The sequence below is a fragment of the Canis lupus genome, chromosome 2 (assembly GCF_003254725.2).
Source record: "Canis lupus dingo isolate Sandy chromosome 2, ASM325472v2, whole genome shotgun sequence".
In the NCBI taxonomy this organism is placed as follows: domain Eukaryota; kingdom Metazoa; phylum Chordata; class Mammalia; order Carnivora; family Canidae; genus Canis; species Canis lupus.
Window position 1 is genome coordinate 27,367,260 of NC_064244.1, and position 20,811 is coordinate 27,388,070.

The following is a 20,811-nucleotide window of genomic DNA, read 5'->3' on the forward strand; positions in this document are numbered from 1 at the left end:
TGGAAAGAGTCCAGATGTCCTTTGACAGGTGAATGGATAAAGAAGATGTGGTCTATATATACAATGGAATATTACTCAGCCACCAGAAAGGATGAATACCCACCATTTACATTGACATGGATGTAACTGGAGGGTATTATGCTGAGTGAAATAATTCAATTGGAGAAAGGCAATTGTCATATGGTTTCACTCATATGTGGAATTTAAGAAACAAAACAGAAGATCATACGGGAAGGGAAGAAAAAATGAAATATGGTGAAATCAGAGAGGGAGACAGACAAACCATAGATACTCTTAACTCTAGGAAACAAACCGAGGGTCGCTGAGGGGGGGCAGGTAGGAGGAATGGGTTACCTGGGTGATGGGCATTAAGGAGGGCACATGATGTGATGAGCACTGGGTGTTGTATGCAACTGAGGAGTCACTGAACTCTACCTCTGAAATTGTAATACAGTATATGTTAATTAAATTGAATTTAAATTTTAAAAAATTAAAAATAATGAGTCCTTAAAAATAAGATGTTTTTAATTTTTTGTGAAATAGATATATTTCTGGTATTTTCTTTATGTAATTTGTGTGCTAGCTTTACTTCTTGCTAGCATCCTATATATGACTCACTTATGTAAATGCTCAGAAAGTTACTAGAAGGGAAGTCCCATCTATAGTTGGCTTCCAGTTCCCCGGTGTCAGCAGATTTTGAAGGACACTTAAGAGTTTCACTCTATATCCATTAAGAGTAGGATGGTGCACTGTCTGTGTGAAACACAGTAGGTGGCCCAGATGATAGGTGGATTCTAAGGCATTCTTCTCTCCTGTCTGTACACCGCACTGTTCAACAAACCTGATCCAATGAGAGTATTGTCTTGTCCTCACTTTAACACATTTCTGAAATTCTGAGCACAGAATAATTTTTTCCATATCAAGGGCATTTTGTTCTTTTCCTCTCACTTCAGGAGCCACAGGTTCTTGACTCAGTTGGCCCGAGAGCCAGGTCAGGTGCCCCCTGGTTTTAGTCGTGGGAGGGGCCAGTCTCCTGTGTTTTAGCTGTATCTTAGAGACTTCTGTCTTGTGTCCTCTTTCTCTCTCCTTCGCATGGATGTGAGAGGCAACAGGTGCTTCGAGGTTCCCTGGAGCACAGTCATATACCTGCTATGGTGAACACAATGATGTTTCCACCTTGGTGTGTGTTGCACCCAGGTCTGTCGTGTATGGCTCCTTACCAAAACGTCCTGCGGTTCAGGCATCCCCACCCTTGGTAGCAAAGCCTTAGACAAGGTCGTCCACACTCATTTTTCACTTTAGACATCACAAAGTTTATAGTTATTCATAGTAATAACTGGAACCAAATACAAAATAAATTCAAGAATAAATGAAAGTTCAATGGCTATCTCTCTTATTCTTCCTTTCATTTCATTTCATATGTGTACATTTGTTTTGAAGAGGCAAACTATAAGTCTAAACCCACCAAACTCAAGTAGCTTTAGAAGTTTTGTTGGAATTAACATTTATGCTGAAGGATATGGGACTGTCTGTCTCAAAATTAATAGATGCCAAAGCCCCCTGGTCTATCTTTGGTAAGGTGATTCAAATCCATTACAAATATAAACTACAAATCTTCTTATCTAAAGAATTCTTACTGGCTGGTTTATGTTGATATTCGTCAGACATATTTATGAGGCACCAGTCTTCCTTTCAGCAATAAAATGTTTTCGTTTAAAAACATAGCTCTAATCCTAATTTGGGAGTGTGCTGTTACGGTAACATTATTTAATTTACCACACTTTCTGTGGGGAAAAAAATCATTTTGGATAATGTCGCTTGAACAATTTATCTTACCAGGTGGGTTCATGTGAGAAGTGATACGCATGCTCTCTCTTTCTTATTAAAAGCACGTTTTAGAATAAAGTAGCTGGTGTAGTGATAAGATTAAATGCAGTAAATTCTAGTGAGACTTCATTTCTGATGAGTCAGAGTCTCAAGTTTATTTGTTTATCTTAGAGCAAGAGATTGAGAGAGAGGGAGGGAGAAAGTGAAGGGGAGAGGCAGAGGGACAAGCAGACTCCCTGCTGAGCGCCAAGCCCGAGACAGGACTCGATCTCAGGACCCCAAGATCATGACCTGAGCCAAAACCAAGAGTCAGACGTTCAACCAAGAGCACCACCCAGGCCCCCAGAGTCAAAGTCTATTTTAATGCTAGCAGAAGTTGAGATAAAGTTGTGGCCCAGATGAAAGAACTTTGTAGTGTTTAAAGTCTTCCTTTAAAACTGACATATGTAAAACTTTACATGAAGACCTTTTTTTTTAAAAAAAAAAAAAAAAAAAAAAAAAAAAAAAAAAAAAAAAAAAAAACTTTGCCCAACTAGTGAATGAAGCTAACTGTCCCTTTGTCTTTTCTTGCCTGTTTTCCAGCACAAAAGAAGAGAAAGATTGCAGTTGTGCAACCAGAAAAACAGTAAGTTCTTGTTTTTGTTTCCCCCCCAACTTATGGGATAAACGATCTAGGAGAGGAAGCATGGCTGTCTTTTTTTTGAGGGGGGGGGGTAGTTCACAGTTGGCATCGCCATAGAGAGGACAGTTAGAAATAGTACTGTGATGGGTAAGATACAGGCTCTGATCTTCAAGGCATCTATTCTCAGATTATTTTTCCATCTGCTCCACCTCCACCTACCTGGAGGGCATCCTGGCCTTGCACGCTGGTAGTGACCGCTCTCTGCAATGTGCCCCCCTATTCTACCCCCACCCTGCACATGGGTGCCACAGGTGGTCGACTTGGGGTCCTAGGGCAGCTCCACAGGCTCCCAGCGGGGAGACTTGAGGAAGCTGCTCTATTTCTCTGCATCTCCAAGGCCTCATTTGTGAAACACCTGTTTCTCGGGGGTTTCCTGAAGATTAAATTAGATTTCTTGTGAAAACACATGTGGGTCCTGCATGGTTGAGTCAGTGCAAGTTACCCTTTGTTTCAGTTGTAATTTTAGGGAGAAGGAGGGTGATCGGGCGGTGTCCGTACATGCAGTACGTTTTTGAAAAACTGCAACCGTTAGCAGCATTTTTTATATACTGAAGAATATCTGAGGTACGCGAAAATAGACATCTTTCATCAGGTGGTCCTGTTTTCTTAATAAAAACACACTGGTGAGAATGGATTTGAGAACAGCGTTTTTTCAGGTAGCCAGATTTCAACTTAAATAAAATGAAAACTAATAATAACTGCATTGCTATTTGAATGTGAAAAACAATTTTGTGGGCATTTTTCATACATTCATTCCTCAACACGGTGTAGCCGGTTAATAATCAGACTCTAGTTTGGTCTGGATAATATTGAAACAGAGAGTTAATAATAAATGATCCCATCCTTGAATCCAAATCTGAACTCCTAACTCCTCAACGTGTGGTCTGTGGATCCGTAGTCCTCATGCTGCACTCATACCAGTCAGCTGAACAGCTTGATAACACACACACACACACACACACACACACACACACACACACACGGCTGGGCCCCCATCTCTCACATCCCTGACTCGGGAGGTCTTTACTGGGACCTGAGCATCTGCGCATCTAACAAGTTCCCAGGTGGTGCCGTCGGCTAGCTTGGGGACCCCACTTTGAGAACCGGTGCGAAGATGACCCCCACCAAGATCTCATAATGGTTTGCTTTGAGTTTGTGTTCCTTTTCAGTGGTGTGGTTTCCACACCACCATCCTGGGCACCATGTAACACCCAACGCACCTCTTTCCCCCCATGGCGATATTTTTCAAATGTTTATTCAGCAAATTTTTTACTGGACTATAACACAAGGCTCTGCCCTAGGACAGGCCTGTGTCATGTTTTAGGACCCATCAGTTCATAGGCTTTCTTTGAAGGCCTTTCTACAGTGGCTGTGACCCACACAACACAGCACAGACCCCAAAAATCGAAGGCCAAGTGGTTCTCAGACACTAGTTTGTAAAACGTACTGGTTTGTTCTGTTGAAGAAGAGAAGTCTGACTTCCGTTAAATTCTGCGCAAGTTGATGTTTCTTCATGTCTAAAATATAATTAAGGGCACTTTTATGATTCTATAGCAAGAGACAAACCCAGCAGCGACCTGAAGAAGATGAGGGCTTAGCGACAACTCCTTGAGGGGCAGATGTTCCGTTGGCTTCTTAGGGTTATTTCAAGAATTTGGGGACAGCCAGTCTGCAGCGATCTTACCCGTTTGTACTGGCGTGGCTGCTTGCTGCACCCATCCTCTCTTACTGCGTGCTTGGCTTTCTGTGATAGTCACTTTAGGTTATGAGAAGACTTTGGAACGTGCAAGTTTCTTCTAGACTGTGCAACCCATGATCGTTGTTTTCTTGATCCACAGATTGCCATCCACAGTGCCTGTTGAGAAAATACCTCATGACCTCTGTTTGTTGTCTCACTTGGATACCACAGGTAAAGGAGCCATCGACGGCTAGCTGTCCCTTCCTAGTCGGGGAGCGGAGATATGCATGTATTTTTAGGTCAATATGAGAATATCTCAGCTCTAAGTTCATTCTCCTTGTCTCTGTTGCTACGTATTAACACATAACTACTTTTAAAAAAATTTCTATACCAAACTCTCTCTGCCTCTTCTGTCCTTTGGTTGGTAGCTCTGGATAATTCTCTCAGTCTGCAGGAGAAGAGCCCACGTGTTACTTGGAAATTATGAGAGTTGTATGTCACGGATGGTCATGTGCAAGGAGAAAGAATTAAAAATGTCATTATTAGGCACTCATTTTTGTTGACATTTTCTACCACCCCTACTTCCATTTTTCCATTATTTGTTCATACTTGTCCCTGGGGGCCTTTTGAATTGTTCCTAAAAATCCTCTGTGTTTAAAAGCTGAGAGCAAATAATGTATGTTTTTTAGTGTGTAGCATTCTACATCTTAAAATAACCTTTGAAAACACAAATGTGAATTCCCCGTAGACAACAAATCCGATTATAAATGTGTTTGTACATTAAATAATATATTTGATTAAGAATTCTGTTTTCTAGCCAAAATGAAACCTGCTCTGAGTTCTTCCAGGCTTCAAAGCTATACGCCATGGAACAGTCCTAGTAGTCAAAGCTCTAGGAAGGAGAGCATTTTTAGGAGTAGACTTACTAAAATTGTTTTTTTTTTTCCCTAAAGTTCTGGGTAGGGTAATCCTACCAAAAAATTTCCTGTGTGTGCAGCTGTGGACATAATCTTTTTTAAAAAATTTTTTTTGCCTAATTTTGTTGTATAGAATTCAAAACTTCAGAATGGTTTTAAAAGAACCGTGTCAGCTCTTCTTTCAGAGCCTGTAATTGTTGCTTTACTCCTTTTGTCTTACTCTCGCAAAATAGCATTTCTCCCTCCTTCCCCTGTTGCTTCTTAGATGAAGTCCTATGAGGACAACCCTTCCTGGACCATTAAATGACCGTCCCAAACGCATAACAGCTTCTTTACAGAAATACCCCTGTTAGCGGAGCTTAGGGCTCCATGTGGGAGGGCGAGTGTTGGCTGGCAGCGAGACCCCTTTCTCCATTTACAGACGTCAGGAAACTTTAGGGTGATAGGTTACCGTGTACTGTTTCCACTCTTCCCCACGGCCCTTTGAGACACTAGACCGTCAACCTGCTAAGTCAACAGTAGAGTGAGGGAAATGCAGATTTAACCCCCTGGGAGGTATAGTGCACATCTATCAGGCTGGCAAAAGGAAGAAGCCCTGCCATGCCTGGGGTTGGCTTGGGCGTGGGATGGTGGCAAGCACTCCGCTGCACTCGTGGGAGTGTACATTGGGAAAGTCTGCATGGAGGTCACCTTGACCACGTGTGGTTCAGTGACAACATGCCGACCCATGGCTGAGCCATTCCCCTCCTTGTTACACACGGGGAAAGCTCTCTTGCCCGTCAGCAGAACAGGTGTTTACAGCTGTATTCAGTAGAGCGCTGGCCACAGTCCTGACCAGGGGAAGTGACTTGTCCATCAGTAAGACATGGACGGCTTGTTTGTGCTGTGTGCACGTAACAGAGTCATGCACAGAAGTGAGAAAGGGGTGGACATTCTGCATATACCTTTACCGACTTGGGTGGATCTTAGAACCTTCAGGTCAAACAAACAAAATGGTGCAGGAAACCATTTATGGAATATTTTTTAAATATCCCAAGTACTGTATGTTGCTTGTTGATGCACATACACCTGTGTATGTGGTCAAGTGTGTAGACCTGCATGGGAATGATAAACACAAGGTTCGGGGAAGGGCAAGAGAAAGTGAGTTTCTGGGCTAGAAAACCCAGGGGAGCTTAGCTGTGGAGCTGGTGTTTTGTTTTTTTAATTTTGTTACTTTTTTTTTATTTGCTGCATAGTAATGCATTAGTTGTCATTGCCTGGGTTTTAGCATCTTTCTATGTGCCTTGAATCCTGTATCATAAACAGAAAAGGTCATTTATATGGTAGAAAAAATAACCAGAATTTCTAAGCTATCGTGTTTATAAAATATTCTGATATTAAGACACAGTGTGCCTCTGGGTAGTTTTGCCAACTAAGGGATTAAGCAGGTGTTTTGTTGGCTCCTAAAGCATGAGCTGTGTTGCTCTTCCCCGCAGGTACTGTCAACGGGAAATACTGCTGTCCTCAGCTTTTTATCAACCACAGGTGTTTCTCAGGCCCTTACCTGAACAAAGGAAGAATCGCAGAGCTACCTCAGTCGGTGGGACCCGGCAAATGTGTGCTGGTTCTGAAAGAGGTAAAGCATGCGCACGGCGAGCAGAGTCGGCTTATTTCCACACAGTGTCTAGGGTGTAGATAGAGTTTCTGAAGGAGGCAGCAGGAATCTGAATCCGTTTCCGTGACACCTTCCGAGCCCTTGTTTTCTCTCCGTTCTCGGGCTGGAGCTGGTCAGACAAAGACGGAAGGTGGCATCCCTGCCCCAAAAGACTTGCAAGCTGGCGGGAGGGCCAGATCTTCCTCCCCTGGGCCCGGGGAAATGTAGGGTTTGAATAAAGAACCTGGGGAAGCGGACTGACGGGCTGTGTGTGGGTGAGGGCCTGGGACTGCAGACTGGAGGTTTCTCTCAAGAGGTGGATGAGCCTGGATGGACAAGAGGGGTGCTGCTGAGCATGGACACGCCTTGGCCCCGTCGGGGTGGCATCGCCTCCCCCTCCATCTGCCGTACCCAGCGGGGCACCTGGGTGGAGGAGGCGCATGCTAAGTGTGTCACGGGCTCCAGGCACCTGCGTGGTGTTTGCGTCATGGGAAACGCCCTGGCCACGCATCATTTTGATGTTATTCTTTCCCATTTCTCTCCTGCTTTTGGGGATCGACCTGCAGGAAGCAGTGAATCCTCATTACATTGATGGAGGATTTCCTCTCTGGTCCGTTTTTATTCCCTTGCCACAGACCCCGTGCAGAGATGGCCGGGGATTCGGGAACTGTGCTGAACTGTTCTGGGAACGCTACCTCTGCTTTTATCACGTGTACCTGTGCTTTCTCCTAAGAAAGAGGACCCCGCGTCGATCTTCCCTATCGTTACTGTACCATGATGAATGTGTTTTAATTCCTGGGGCACAATAGTCCATTTGTCCACTGAACACATGTCTATTAGGCCTCTTCTCGGAGCCACACACCACACAAAGTCCAAACACAAGCCTGTCTGCCATCTTCCTGTTGGGGCTTCACAGCCCCGCTGGGGAGATGGAGTAATTCTAAGCTGGAGGTACAGTGGGGGGACACTTGGAAGGACAGTCAGGGCGTGGAGCAGGGCGCTCTGGGGGCACAGGGCAGGGAGTGACCAACAGATGGCAAGGGACCCTGATCTGGCTTGGGCAGAGGGAGTAGAGCCTCCCATGCGGAGCATGGCCGTGACTGCATGGGTAGGTGTCCAGGCGAGGGAGGTGGTCACGTGTGGCAGGCTTGTGGGTCCTTAGACTAGGGACAACTCATGAGCATAGAAGAGTATGTCATATTTTTGAAAGGAACAAGAGACCGAGATCTGGCCTGCCTGGTGGGTGAGGCAGGACTGGGCGGCCGGCAGTCGGCTTGCGGGAGGCCTGCCTTCTTTGGCGTTGTGAGGAATGCGCACTGCCCGCCCCAGAGGGAGGACAGGAGGCCTCTGAGCGACACCCAGCTAATGCTGTCCCCTCAACATGGGAACCTCCGTGTGGTTTCAAACGTCATTCTACTTCAAGAGAATGAGATCGTTTTAGCAGAGTCGGGGCACGTTTGCTTTTTTCTAGGCCATTGGCGGAATTAGCAGTTAAAGACATATATTTAGAAAACAAAAATCTGTTGTAGAGAAGAAATTGAGGTTGTAGTTGAGAAGAAACTATGCAGAGAAACTGATTGAGCTGTTGTTGTGGTTACTTATTTGGGAGGATTTAACATATAAAATGTTCAGAAGGAGCTTCCCGTACTTCATCAAGCTTTGGATCCAGCAGGACGGACCAACAGGCCAGTGGACTGTTTTAGGGAGGTGAGCATCTCAGGTGCCTGACGGGGCTGGTGTGGGTAGAATTCCCACGCGGTCTTTGGGGACAGGGGCGGGCAGCCTACAGAAGGCCAGGGGCTTCGGTACTGCCCTGGGATGAAGGCTTACAGCCCCTCGAGCAAAAGGGCCTCGTAGGATGGACACAAAGGGCACAGTCTCTCTGGGGAGTCCCTATGGGCCTTGTCCTGGGCCCCGACAGGTGTCCTCAGCGGCCTAGACCTGCTTCTGTTTCAAGCAGCTCACTCTTGCCGCTGGGCCCTGAGTCCTGAAAGCGAACAGTGTGGGCCTGGCCCAGCCCCAGGGGCAGGTTCATCTGTCCCACAGATGAGACATTTGTTGCCACAGAAAGATGGGGCTTGAGGCCTGTGGAGGGGGGTGGTGGGCAGGGATGCCTCTGAAGGGCCAAGGTGAGTGGAGGGACCACTGGGTGGCTCCGTGTGAGGCGGCTCTGACTTCAGACCCCCACACACGTTGGACTGGACCAAGAACGAAGTCAAAGCAGGACTCTGTGGGAAGATTTCCTGTCATGATGCGAAGTCACACCCGTGTCCCGAAAACTGAACCCTCCACAGTCCGGCCCGTGAGTGGGTTGCAGTACAGTGAGGCCTGCCTGTGTTTGAGCCAGCGTTTGTCAGCAGCAATCAGAAAGGAATGGGGAGGCTTCACAAAAACTCGGTGCCTTCGAGGCCGCCTGCAGGACCGTAGGTCGTGGTGATGAACCTGCGGCCCTGGGTCGCCTGCTGGCTCCAATGGCAGACACGATGGCCCCAGGTTCGGCCCATCTTCAGGATGTGCTTGACTTTCCTACATGAGTTTTGAGAGTCAACAGTGGTTATCTCTGATCGATTCTCTGATAGGTGCCAGCAGCCAAATATAAGAGCCAGGCCAGAGCAGATTTCTGATGACAAAACTAGTTTTCTGCTGAGGTTCAGAAAATGCATGAAGCAGGAAGAGAAGAAGTGGGGGAAAAAGCAAGCACTACAGTTCTGCGAGTGCAAGAAAAACGTGAGTTCCAGCAAGCCAATATTTATGCTAATATGCTTCCTTCAGCACCAGAACCTCCACGATTTCAAAGTGCATTTAACTTAAAGAGAATGAGATAATTGGAGCAAAGACAGAGCACGTTTGCTTCTCAGGCCGTCGGTGGTGTTGGCCATTAAGGGTTTGCACGTCTTTGGGAAATGCAGAGCGAGAGCTGTTTGCCCCCGTCCGGCCTGCTCAGAGGTAGCTCGCCTGTGTGCATGCGGACGGAGCCGGCCTTGGGGAAATTAAGTGCAGGCGGAGAACAGGAGGCTGAACTCCCAAGAGGGTGAACTAGCAGGTGGTCAGGTTCTGGCCAGTGTGAGGGCCCACGCACGTCTGCTCCATCTCTGACCAGCGGGCCTTCCGAGCATCAGACTGGGGTTTTGAGGACTAAAGGTGAGTCCTGGCCTCGATTCCAGAAAGTGCAGCAGAGGAAGTAGCTGACCTGTCAGAAGCTGGAGCCCGAGCCAGTGGCTGGCCCAGCCCAGTACGTCATCCCCATGGGGGACCCAGGTTGAGCAGGTTCTGAGAGGAGGGGACAGGTGGACCCTGAGGATGGCCCCTCGGTCTGGGGCATTGAGGGACCCCTGGGCCCAGCCCCATGGGGGATGGGGCCTGCAGGCACAGGTAGTGAGAGGTGATGTTCATCATGGCAAACCTCTGTGCTCGGTGTGCTCACGGTCACCCAGGGTCATCCTCTTCTATCCCAGATACTCCCGCACCCCATGCCTGCTACAGGCACTGGGGTCTCCTGAAGACCTGTCATCTGCAGATCTGTGTGGCCCTCAGTCACCTGGTACAAGGTTTGCATGTCTCGGTGCCTCTGATCCTAACAATGTTGGTGTCGCGTTGCAAAGGTGTTGGGGAAGGTTCTGCTCCCCGTTTCAGATGTGCTCTCCCGAACGACCCGGCCTGTGATCCTGCCTTCCTGCTCAGCGTAGTAAGGGGGTGGCGTGCGCTTGTGTCTGCGTGTGGAGGAGAGGGCCAACAGGAGCACAAAGCACAAGGAGTCTGGAAATCTAACATGTTCACTCACGTCCGTGTGTCCAGTGCAGAGAGTCCTGCCCGCAGAAGAGACTCTGAAAATGCCAGCTCAGGAGGACTTAGAGCCTCTGTTTCATGGTGACTCTAATGTGCACAGATACAGAGGCAGCGGCATACTAGGGTCATGTCCCAGCGTGGCTGACAGAGGTTTGGGGGGCACCTGTGGATTTTTGGGTCCGAGTGGGGGAAATGCAGAACCATGTAGGAATCGGATTCCAGATCGAAGGAATGTTCTAGGAGCATTGGGTTTCTGGTGACTGAAGCGAATGAAGCTCTAGGATATGATGGAGTTCTCCTGTTGGTCTTCCAGGAGGAGGTAGAGAATTCCTGAGGATTATGGCCTCTCTTGGGGAATGGTCTTTTAATTAAGTTGAAGCAATGAAGCCTGGAGTTCATTGATATGGGGTTGGGTTGGGGGAGAGACTACCTTGCAGGGAGCACTGGGGCTCCCTTGCCTCTCCACTGGGACAGGAGGTGCCTCACCTCAGGGGTGGTGGGCGGCCAGTGAGGGGGGGTCAGCCTTCCTTTGAGGAGCAAAATAAAGGGAGAGGGTCAGTTCTGGCCAAAGTAACGGGGTTCTTCGCTTGGTGAAATACATCTGATTATTACTGTTACCATAAAATTGTTAACTGACACCAGAAGGAATGATGAGCGTAAAGGTCATCGTCAGGTAACATCTAGCATTAGAGGCAGCAGTTTCAAAGTAACGTGCACCAAGCCGTCTGCATTTGGAGGAGACAAAAAAAAAAAAAAAAAAAAAGACACCTCGTTTTAAGGGGCAAATCACTTGAAAAGGTTATGTGCTGTGTTTTCTTTTCAAGGCTCGTTTCAAAACTGCTGATGAAGCAGGAACCCTTCTTTATCATTTCACAAAAAAAAAAAAAAATCCCACCTATTTATAAAATCAGCTCCATTCCATCTGATCCTGCAATTGAAAAGGAGACATGGCTCTAGGCCCATGAGGGCATTTGCTGGTCCGCATTCCTGCGAAGAGCTAAGTGCCCTAGCTGTGGAGAGACTGGGGACCAGGTGTGTTGAAGCAGGGCAAGCATGTGGTGAGGCTCCTTTGTGTCTTCGCCTCCCCCCAAGAGGGAATGTTGTGCCTCATGTTTCCGTGGGAGCCCGTGTCCCCCAACAAGAGGCCTCCCTGCAGTCATGAGAATTTAGCAAATGATGTCCTTTCAGAGTGGAGACCGTGTCTTCTTTCCATTCAATCAGCAGAACTCAAGCTGTGGGAGCCATATTTGCCTTCTAGAGTGTTTTCTGATTTCGACACTCAGAGAACTCGTTTTCTTATTAAGTGGTTCCCTGCACTTTCAACATTGTTCTGACTTTGATCGTATGATAGAGTCGAGGTTGAAAATTATCTAAATTACTTTGGTGCTTTGGGAGTTTCCACGATCATGAATGCAAAAGGAAATCATGGAATCGCGTAATTTCGTGATGTGAACAACAACAAAAAAATCTCCTCGATTTGCATAACCTTCCTAGTGCCCTGCAGTTGTGCCCGAAAGGGAAGGGGTGGGAGAAGGAATCCTGCGCTTGCGGAGCAGCTCCTGTGCGCCCCACCGGGTGTGCGAAGGGGGCAGCACTTACCTGTGCTCCCCATCCTCTCTCTGACCTCCCCTCCCCCCCCCCCCCGCCCTTCCCCACACACCTGATCCACTCCCCACTTTCTGAACAAGCGCTCATGTCTGAGGAGCAGGGGAGGGAAGCAGAGAGACAGGTGTTGCCGGCCCAGGTGGTGGAATGCAGGGCCGCGCTCCTCAGATGCCTAACGAGGCCGGAGTGCTAATTGGATTTGGTGGCAGGTCCTTGGTGACCTTTCCAGAGCATTTCTGTGTCATTGTTGGAGAGGAAACCAGGTTTGGGTCAGGTGAGAATGGGATCGAAGAAGAGGAAATGGAAGTACAGACGATTTTTATGAGGTTAGTTCTGAGAAGGAATCAGTAGCAAGAAAGTCAAGGAGCTTCTGAGCAGAGGTATTTTGCAAAGAGGGAAGACTGACAGGTCAGCGTGGGCCAGTGGGAACAGAGCAGGTGGTGAAGGCATAGGAGACAGGGTACATGAGGACTGCATGCATATTGAGAAGGAGGCACCTTCCAACCCTTCCTGTGTGCCAGGATGCGATCTCCTTTATCTCTCATAACATCCCTGTTGTAGAAAAGGAAAGTCTCTACTCTCTTAAGTTTAAGGACTGGGGCCTGCAAATTAAAGCGACCACAAAATGGATCAACAGGAGAAAAGGCTCATGTTGCCACATACATGGGGGCCTCACAGAAGAGAAGTGAAAACCCAAAGAGGCCACTACGTTTGAGATGTTTACATACTGTTTTAACAAAGGGTGATGAAGTATGGAGAGGTGAGAGACAAAGAGGGGGGCTTGGGCTCCTAGGGTGGTGAATTGTGGGAAGGCAAATATACGGGAGACTAGTGGAAGTTAAGGTTCTTCTAGTAAGGTTGGTTTATGCAGCGTCCTCTTGGTGCCAGCTTTCTTTCTCTAGTGACAAGGGACGTCCTCCTCCCACTGGTATGGGGGAGAGGAGAGGACACCTTTACAAAGGGGAAATGTCCGCCCTGCTCCTGATTACAAAGGGGCAGGGCAGAGAGTTCCTGCTGCGTGTGCAATGTACTCCGGTGCCTTCAGCTCAAAATAATCCTATGCCAAAGTGGCATATGTTGGGGTGGAGTGTTCTGATCCGTGTAGGAACCAGATAAATGGCAGTGCCCCTGTTATACAGAGGAGGAGAGCCAGTTGGGCGCCTCAAGGACTCATCCTTCTACAGGATGAGAAAGGGGTTTGAGCCCCGATCTGTTCACCGGCAGAGCTCCCTGCCTGTCTGCTGTCGTACACCGTTGACACTTCTGGATGGTGTGTTCTCCACAAACATGAACTCCAAGAATTCCAACGAGGCATCCCTGGAAAGTACTTTTCTCCTGGAGTTCCTTGCACATCCTTAGGCCAGTTGCTTGGAAATTGTGTTTATGACCTTCGCATCCTGCCCATGAACTGGGGGCAGCGTCCATCCAACCCTTCATGATCAAGGGCATAACAGTGGTCTGAGCTTCTGCGCTGTGCATGGAGCCATAATTCTGACCCTGGACGGGAGTACCGGCTGCCGGCCGAGCTGTTTTCCCGGAGGAAACTGTAAGATGCACCACGCCACACACAAGAGAATTACTCAGCTCGTGATCCCAAAGTTTTGTAGAGAGCCTGCTGAATTTGGCAACGCATGATGTGGCATCGGAAATGCCATGGGAAAATTATTCAATATTGGACGCTTTTGACAATTTAATGGCTGCCTGATCCCAGGCTGAATGGAACCTGGAAGGCCTTTTCTTTTCACGTCTCAAAATGCATTTTGCTCTGCAGCAAATAACATGTAGCCCTGGGCCCTTCCTTCGCGAAACACAATGAAAAGAATCAGTTTAAATGTTATTGTCTGTTGATAAATACTTGGTGCATTATTCCAGCCAGTTCTAATTGGATTTATTTTTAAACTCGATTTCTGCAAATTGTACTGACAGTAAACAATAAAATCAGATGATTATTCTAACACAGAAACAAACCCACCAAAACCACTTGTCTGGCCTCCTAGTGCCTTGGCTGGCCAGCTGGCCGCGTGCTCTTGCTGGGGAGCTGTGGGACCCTTGAGCAGAGCACTGCCCAGCTAGGAGAAGATGCTTGCCATGCTCACTGTACCGTGGACAGTATTTTTAGGATCAGGTCTTCAGTTATGATATGAGAGAGCTTCGTTGTTTTTCAGAATTAAATCAGGACCCAAAGCACACCAGTTGTGTTCTGGAATGTACCGGATCCGTGAACCTGCAGCCTAAAAACCCTAGCCTCCCTCCTCGCATCCATTCTGTGTGGTGTCCTCCCCCAAAGCAGCAGGGGCTTCAACAGTAATGCCAGTGTGTCTCAGCAGTTGGGGCGCTTCTCACCCTCTCAGTGGTGTTGGGTCTGAAACAGGAAACAGCTGGACGGGGTGACAGGAGGGTGTGGGGGGCGCTGTGGCCATTCCCACCTGGGCGCTGACACACGGTACGTCCTCAGCAAGGGGCGTCCCGGGGACCTCAACATCGTGGGTCTCGGCCTTCCTCTGTGGGCTGCGTTGTACCCTCACGTTCATCGTAAGTGGTCTGTCCAAACGGCAGCAGCTCTGGAACGTGCTGGAAGTCAGAATCTTTCGTGCTTCCTGATGATTTGCTTAGGGAGGGGGGTGGGGGTGCCCCAGGGGAGTCCAAACTCCTCGATCTTCCCATTCAAGGAGCATGTTGAGGTAAACAGAACAGGGCCTGCAGCTGAGGCTCATGGAGGGACACATCCCGTCTTTCTGGGAGTGACCACAGGTGCACTTCCTTGAACTCGGGAAGTGGGAATAAAGGGAAGGTTTCAGGAAATAGGATATCGGATGGTATCAGGTACTCTGGGAGGTCTTTCAAAACACTGACATCCCGGAGCGTTGCGCGCCTATGAAAGGTCCGTAGGTTGAGCCAGCACCAGGTGAGTTTCAGGTACTCGGTTAGCCTCCCTACAGACAATCTGAAGTTTGTTCAAAATTGTTGGCACCAATCTGTTGCCTCTTACTGATATCCTTTTGAAATTTAGTTTCAAAAATAAAATGAAATTCTCAGTGGCTGACCCTGCTGAAGGGTAATCCTGTTAAAGATAACCAGTGGCTCTTTGGAGGGGGTAGATGGGTTTTCCTTCTGTCAGAAAAGTGAGGACGAGTCAGTCCTCCCCTCTGGCCCGCCGTCCACACAGCCCGCCAGAGGGATTGGACTCGAGCACCCTCCATAGCCCGTAGATGGCGAGCCGAGTCGGAGTCAGGCTGCCAAAGAGGTTTCCCCCAACCTGTTGGACGAGTCTCGCGGATTCCTGTCTACCTGTCGCCGGGCCGGCCGGTGGTTCTTGTCTGAGCAGGAGAGGCTGCCCTTGAAGCTCATGGCTGTTCTTCTCTCCCCCAACCCCCACAGGTTCTCAGCATGATAATCAATGCAGCTTACAAGCCCGGGAGGGTGTTGCGAGAACTACAGCTGGTGGAAGATCCTCACTGGAATTTTCAGGAGGAGACGCTGAAGGCAAAGTATGTGTTTTCAGTTCTGGAAAACAAGACTCTTGTAGTTAGCCTGCTGCTTTGAAACTGGTCCTGCGTCTTTCGGAGGGAGTCCCCAGAAATGGGAAGGACTCTCCTGCTGCTGTTCTGTGTGCTGCCTACAGGTTTATTGGCGTTGTTCTGTTGCACAGAGTCGCCTTAAGCCGTGCAATTCTGGAACTAAAGGAGAGATTTGTTTAACTAATACTTCATTGTGTTAAACGTTCAGAATCGGAACGTCCTGTGTTTTAGGACCACTTGATTATTTGATCAGAAGGGGAACAATGGTAAAAGAGGATATCCATGATCATTATCATATGTTCTTCATTAGCAACTCTTAATATTTGATACAGTAAGGAGCTTGTGCCACATACAAATGTCCTTTGCTCTGAGAGTTATTTTATTTATTTTTTTAAACATTTTATTTCTTTGAGAGTATATGAACGAAGGTGAGAGAGAGGGGGACTTGCAGATCCCCCACTGAGCAGGGAGCCTGGCCCGGGGCTCGATCCCAGGACCCTGAGCTCATGACCTGAGCTGAAGGCAGACGCTTCAACAACTGAGTGCCACCCAGGTGCCCTGAGAGTTGACAGTTTTAAAAGATAAAAAGAACCAGTACCTCTGCTTCCTTTTGGGTTACAGGCTGCGGGTTGACATGTGCTGGTCACTTCTTTTATTTCCAAGTAGACTAATTGGAAACACAATATTTTGGCTTTGCCTAAGTTTCTAGAGCTCTGAAATTGACAGCACCCACTGGATTGCTGTGCTTGATCCTTGTTTAGAAGGCAGATAGAAGAGACTCCATTTGCCAAGATAATTTTAATAATGGCTTTGACTTTGGATCCTTGGTATTCATTTAGCTTTTCCATAGACTAGAGCTTACTGGTCCACTTCTTTTTTAAAAAAAAAAAGATTTTTATTTATTTATCCATAAGAGACACACAGAGAGGCAGAGACACACAGGCAAAGAGAGAAGCAGGCTCCATGCAGGGAGTCCGATGCAGGACTTGATCCCAGGACCCCCGGGTCACGCCCTGAGCCAAAGGCAGACACTCAACCGCTGAGCCCCCCAGGAGTCCCATCCGGTCCACTTCTTGTATAACAGTGTCCTCAAATAGCATGTAGTTGTGACGTGTGGGAAATGAGGCCTTCTGAACAGCGAGCCATGTTCAGTGGTTAGAGTATGTCTGAGCCCTCCCTGAGAGAAAGCACCTCTCCTGTTTGTAGTGAAAACTGAGGGATGTGAAGTGATCTGCTTGACCTGTATGGTCGACTTACACTGACCCTGAGTAAGGATGGTGAGTACTGCTCGGCTGTTGTCTCTAATCCGCTCAACGTTTCCTAGTTCTGTTTTGAACATGTCTGTAATATTAGACCCCATAAAAGTCATCTGTGGTCTAATGATGCTGTGCCAAATCACAGACCTCAACAGGGATACACGTTAATAGAGACAGTGTTTATTCATATGACCTGCCGTGTCAGTGAAAGGCGGCACCATGCCTCATGCTTCCCAACAAGTATTTAAATGAGCTTCACCCATAGTGCAAAAGAAACTAAAGCAAGTTTTCCTGTTTTTGTTTTTGTTTTTTTTTAATTCCCCAGCCAAATGTTCCATATCTTTCTACTTGATCTAAGGGAGAGATCGTCAGTAACACAACATTTTCTTTTAAGGTCAACACATAAGAAACAGTGGTGACTGCAAGAGTTGGTACAGAGAAACACTTCCTGTTTTAAACATTTTCTGCAAAATCCAGTACATCCCCAAATGCACCTCATGGATAAGGAAATAGGACAAATACCGAAATCTTAAATCCCATCGAAATCTCCCCTGTTCCTAAATAAGCCAGAAAGTTGCCCCCAGGAACCCAAATGACCAGGAGAGTTAATTTTGTGGTGTTGGCACGCCTCTTCACGTTATCAGAGCTTTTATTCAATCCAGCCTGACGCAATCAAAACAGACGCGGGGTAGTGAGCCCTGCCGGGTTGTAAAGGCAGCGTGTCACCTATTATATCAGCTATGACAGTGAAGTCCTTCACCAGATCTCACACGGCAACTCATAATGAGAAAGTGCGTGTCTGCACTGGGGTTCAAGTGTGCTGGATCACAGCGGCATCTCTAAAGCAGCTGCTAATGATGACAGATTTGCAGTTGTGGGGGGGGGCGGGGGGAGCATTCCTGTTAAGATACTGTATGTGTTGAGTCACCTCTTTGCTTCTGATGTAAAGCGACAACTTTTCAGATCTTGACAACTTCGCTCTTTTCTTTGGTGCAAATGAGAGGAGAGAGAGAGCCGGCTTCTTCCCATTTTGCTGAAAGGCTGAAGTGCATTCAAATAGATGAGCCTCCCCGGGTCGGGGGGGACCTGCATTTAGGGCAGTCGGTTGTCTCGGTTGTGGTCTTTGAGTGCCAGTGTTAGAAGGCGTGCTTCCAGGAGGAGAGGATGTACCGTGGAGATCATCCACCCCGGGGGCTTGAGAGTGTGGTCACTGAGCACCTGGGCTTGCTGACCAGTTTTCCCATGTCCTTGAGAGGACGGAGGTGCCATGGAAAAGGTCTGACCTGTGTGTGGGAGAAAAACTTGGCATCGTCCTCGTTTGTTCCTTGGTGATTTTTTTTCTTTCCTGTTTATCTAACAACTATACCTTTTATACTAAAATTATCTCAGCATTGAGTATCATGTAAGGAGTCTCTACTACGAGTCTTCGCCAGGTATTAAAAGGCAAAACCCGGGTAGCTGTGGTGCCAGAGGGAAAACAGATTCTCACGTAGCTCATTTCAGCAGTTCTGGCAGAGAAAATTCTTCGTTTGCAATGAATTTAAGTATCCTAGATTGACCTACATTATTTTGTATTTCAGGAGGAGGAATTTAGGCTATACCATAGGGGGATTAAAAATTTTTTTTTCCAACTCTGTGCATTTAGAGACATTTAAATGTTTTCTGACATGTTCTAGAATCTTCTTGGCAGGAGAAAGACTGTTAACTCTGCTTTGAGTGGCTTTTGAGATAATCTTTAGAAAATCCAGGTGAAGGCTTAATAGATTTTCCCAGTCCTTTGTTACAGTTATTCAGAATATTTAAAGAGGAGATGTCCTCTTTAATTTGGAGTGAACGAAACTTCCTTATCATTTAGACAGACCCAGGGAAAGTCACGGCTTTGAGGTGAGTCACGCTTGGCTCTACAGAAATGGTATTTTGGTTTCTTTTTTGTAAGCAATTACTGATTTTTTTTCTTACGTGTTTCTATTTCACTTTTTTAGGTCTTCTCCTCACGCTCCTATTTTGTGAATATCAAGCTGTAATATTTGGCTGTAAAGCGATGTGTGTGAAAAAAGATTCTCTAACAGAGACTCTTTAGTGGAAGAAAAATCTTTTGTAGTTTGTTCATGTGTTCATTTTCACCTGGCTCAGATGTGTGCGCTTGCTCTCCTGAAAATGCATCCATCAGGTTACAGGCACCGTGCTGGTGCTTCCAGCGCAGGGCAGTGTGGGATATTCTGAATCAGATGAGATCTTCCCAAAAAAATAAACACACACTCACACCTCCTTCAGTGCACAGGGTTTCTCAGGGTTCTTCACTCCACATGTCCTCTTGACTCAAAATCCGTTTTGGTGTTCCTTAGCCTTACCTGCTGAAGGAGACTCCTCTTTCCAGCACTCTTGTTTCTCCATCTTCATATGGCTTTCTCCGCCCTGCCATATGCACTCGCATGTGGAAATAAATTGCCACTTTGGTTGGTAGGAGAATCCCAGAAGGCCACTCACACTTCCTTATTGATGGCAAGGAGGAAAAACCTTTTCTCTACTCTGTCATGTTCGGTTCCTGGGAGCCTGCAAATTAAACTGACAAATAATCAGATAAGCCAGAGAAAAGACCATTTGCTTACGAGAGGAAATGTGGAGTGAAGAACCCAACACGGATGACATGATCCACTCTTAAACATCAGGGTGGTCCAAGCGGGAGGACTTCAGTTTGGCCCAAGTTCTCTCATTCACTGTTTGCACGCACACGCACAGGAGTGCTTCATGATGGGTGACTTGAAGGGGCGGTTAGGAGTTGGAGCTTCTGTGTATGTTATACTCAACTTAGTGGGGGAAAGACAGTATGGAGTAAAGGCCTTTAGGGAAGAACAAATAGTTTTTATATGAAAGACAAAGGAGTTTTTAGGAGAACAAAGGGGAGATAAGAGAGTTTGTGAAAATGCTGGTTTATGCAGGCACAAGCAGGCTTTGTATCTTTTTTGTGGCCATGAAACTCCGTGGACAGCGGATTTATGGTAGGTTTACTTTGGTCTCTCCCCTGAGATTAGAAGCTGCCCCAAGGAGAGAACTCATGGTAATCCTCATTTCTCAGAAGTCTCCGCTTTTCGTCACATAATGGAAGCTCCAAGAAAGCTGCTTTCTGCATCTGTCAAATTTCAGACATCTTCAACTTTAAATAACTTCTATGTCGCCCTGAGGTTCTGAGTGGGTCCCCACAGTGACAGCCCAGGAGAGCATCCTTCCTGTATCCCTCTGTTCTCTGATGTCCTGTGCTGTTCCCAAGCAGGTGTCTGAGACCAGGGTCATCCAGGCCTCTCTGCGGTGCCCCGCTAGGAAAGAGCAGATCCTGTTCCATACTTCTCTGGAGCCTCAATTAGTGCAGGGGTGAGGAGGGAATGGGGTTTAGGGGGAGAGGTCTTCAAAGGAACGGAGGCAGAGTTCCTCTGAGGACGGCCGTTTACCGGATCTTCCTGACTCCCTTCTTCCCCACCTTCTTTACCTTTGCTTGTTGTTATCCTGCATCACTTCTGACCCAGTGATCTTTTTTTTTTTTTTAAGATTTTATTTATTTATTCATGAGAGAGGCAGAGACCCAGGCAGAGGGAGAAGCAGGCTTGCTATGGGGAGCCTGATGCGGGACTCAATCCCAGGAACCCAGGCTCACACCCTGAGCTGAAGGCAGACGCTCAACCACTGAGCCACCTGGGTGCCCCTGACCCAGTGATCTCTTACTTCTTTTTCCCGTCCCTCCCTCCCTTCCTTCCTTCCGATATCATAATGCCAAGGAGTTGTGTGCTGCGTACTAGCTTGATCGTGTCTTTCAAGTTTCCTCTCTTCACAGCACTTGTACTCCATGCTTTAAAAACCTTATCTCGTGTTGTGTTTACAGCAGTCTTGCTGGGACTTTTAATAAATTACATGGCT

General features: G+C 47.4%; 1 protein-coding gene across 6 annotated transcripts in view; it reads left to right on the forward strand.

Moving 5' to 3' along the window:
* SFMBT2 (Scm like with four mbt domains 2) overlaps positions 1-20,811 on the forward strand; it is a 217,060-nt gene that overhangs the window by 179,467 nt on the left and 16,782 nt on the right. For all 6 annotated transcript variants that reach the window (XM_025445576.3, XM_025445580.3, XM_025445579.3 and 3 more), the window contains 4 exons: positions 2,410-2,452; positions 4,348-4,418; positions 6,580-6,719; positions 15,507-15,616. In XM_025445576.3, coding sequence (XP_025301361.1) covers positions 2,410-2,452; positions 4,348-4,418; positions 6,580-6,719; positions 15,507-15,616 — 364 coding nt within the window. The remainder of the gene's footprint in view (positions 1-2,409; positions 2,453-4,347; positions 4,419-6,579; positions 6,720-15,506; positions 15,617-20,811) is intronic.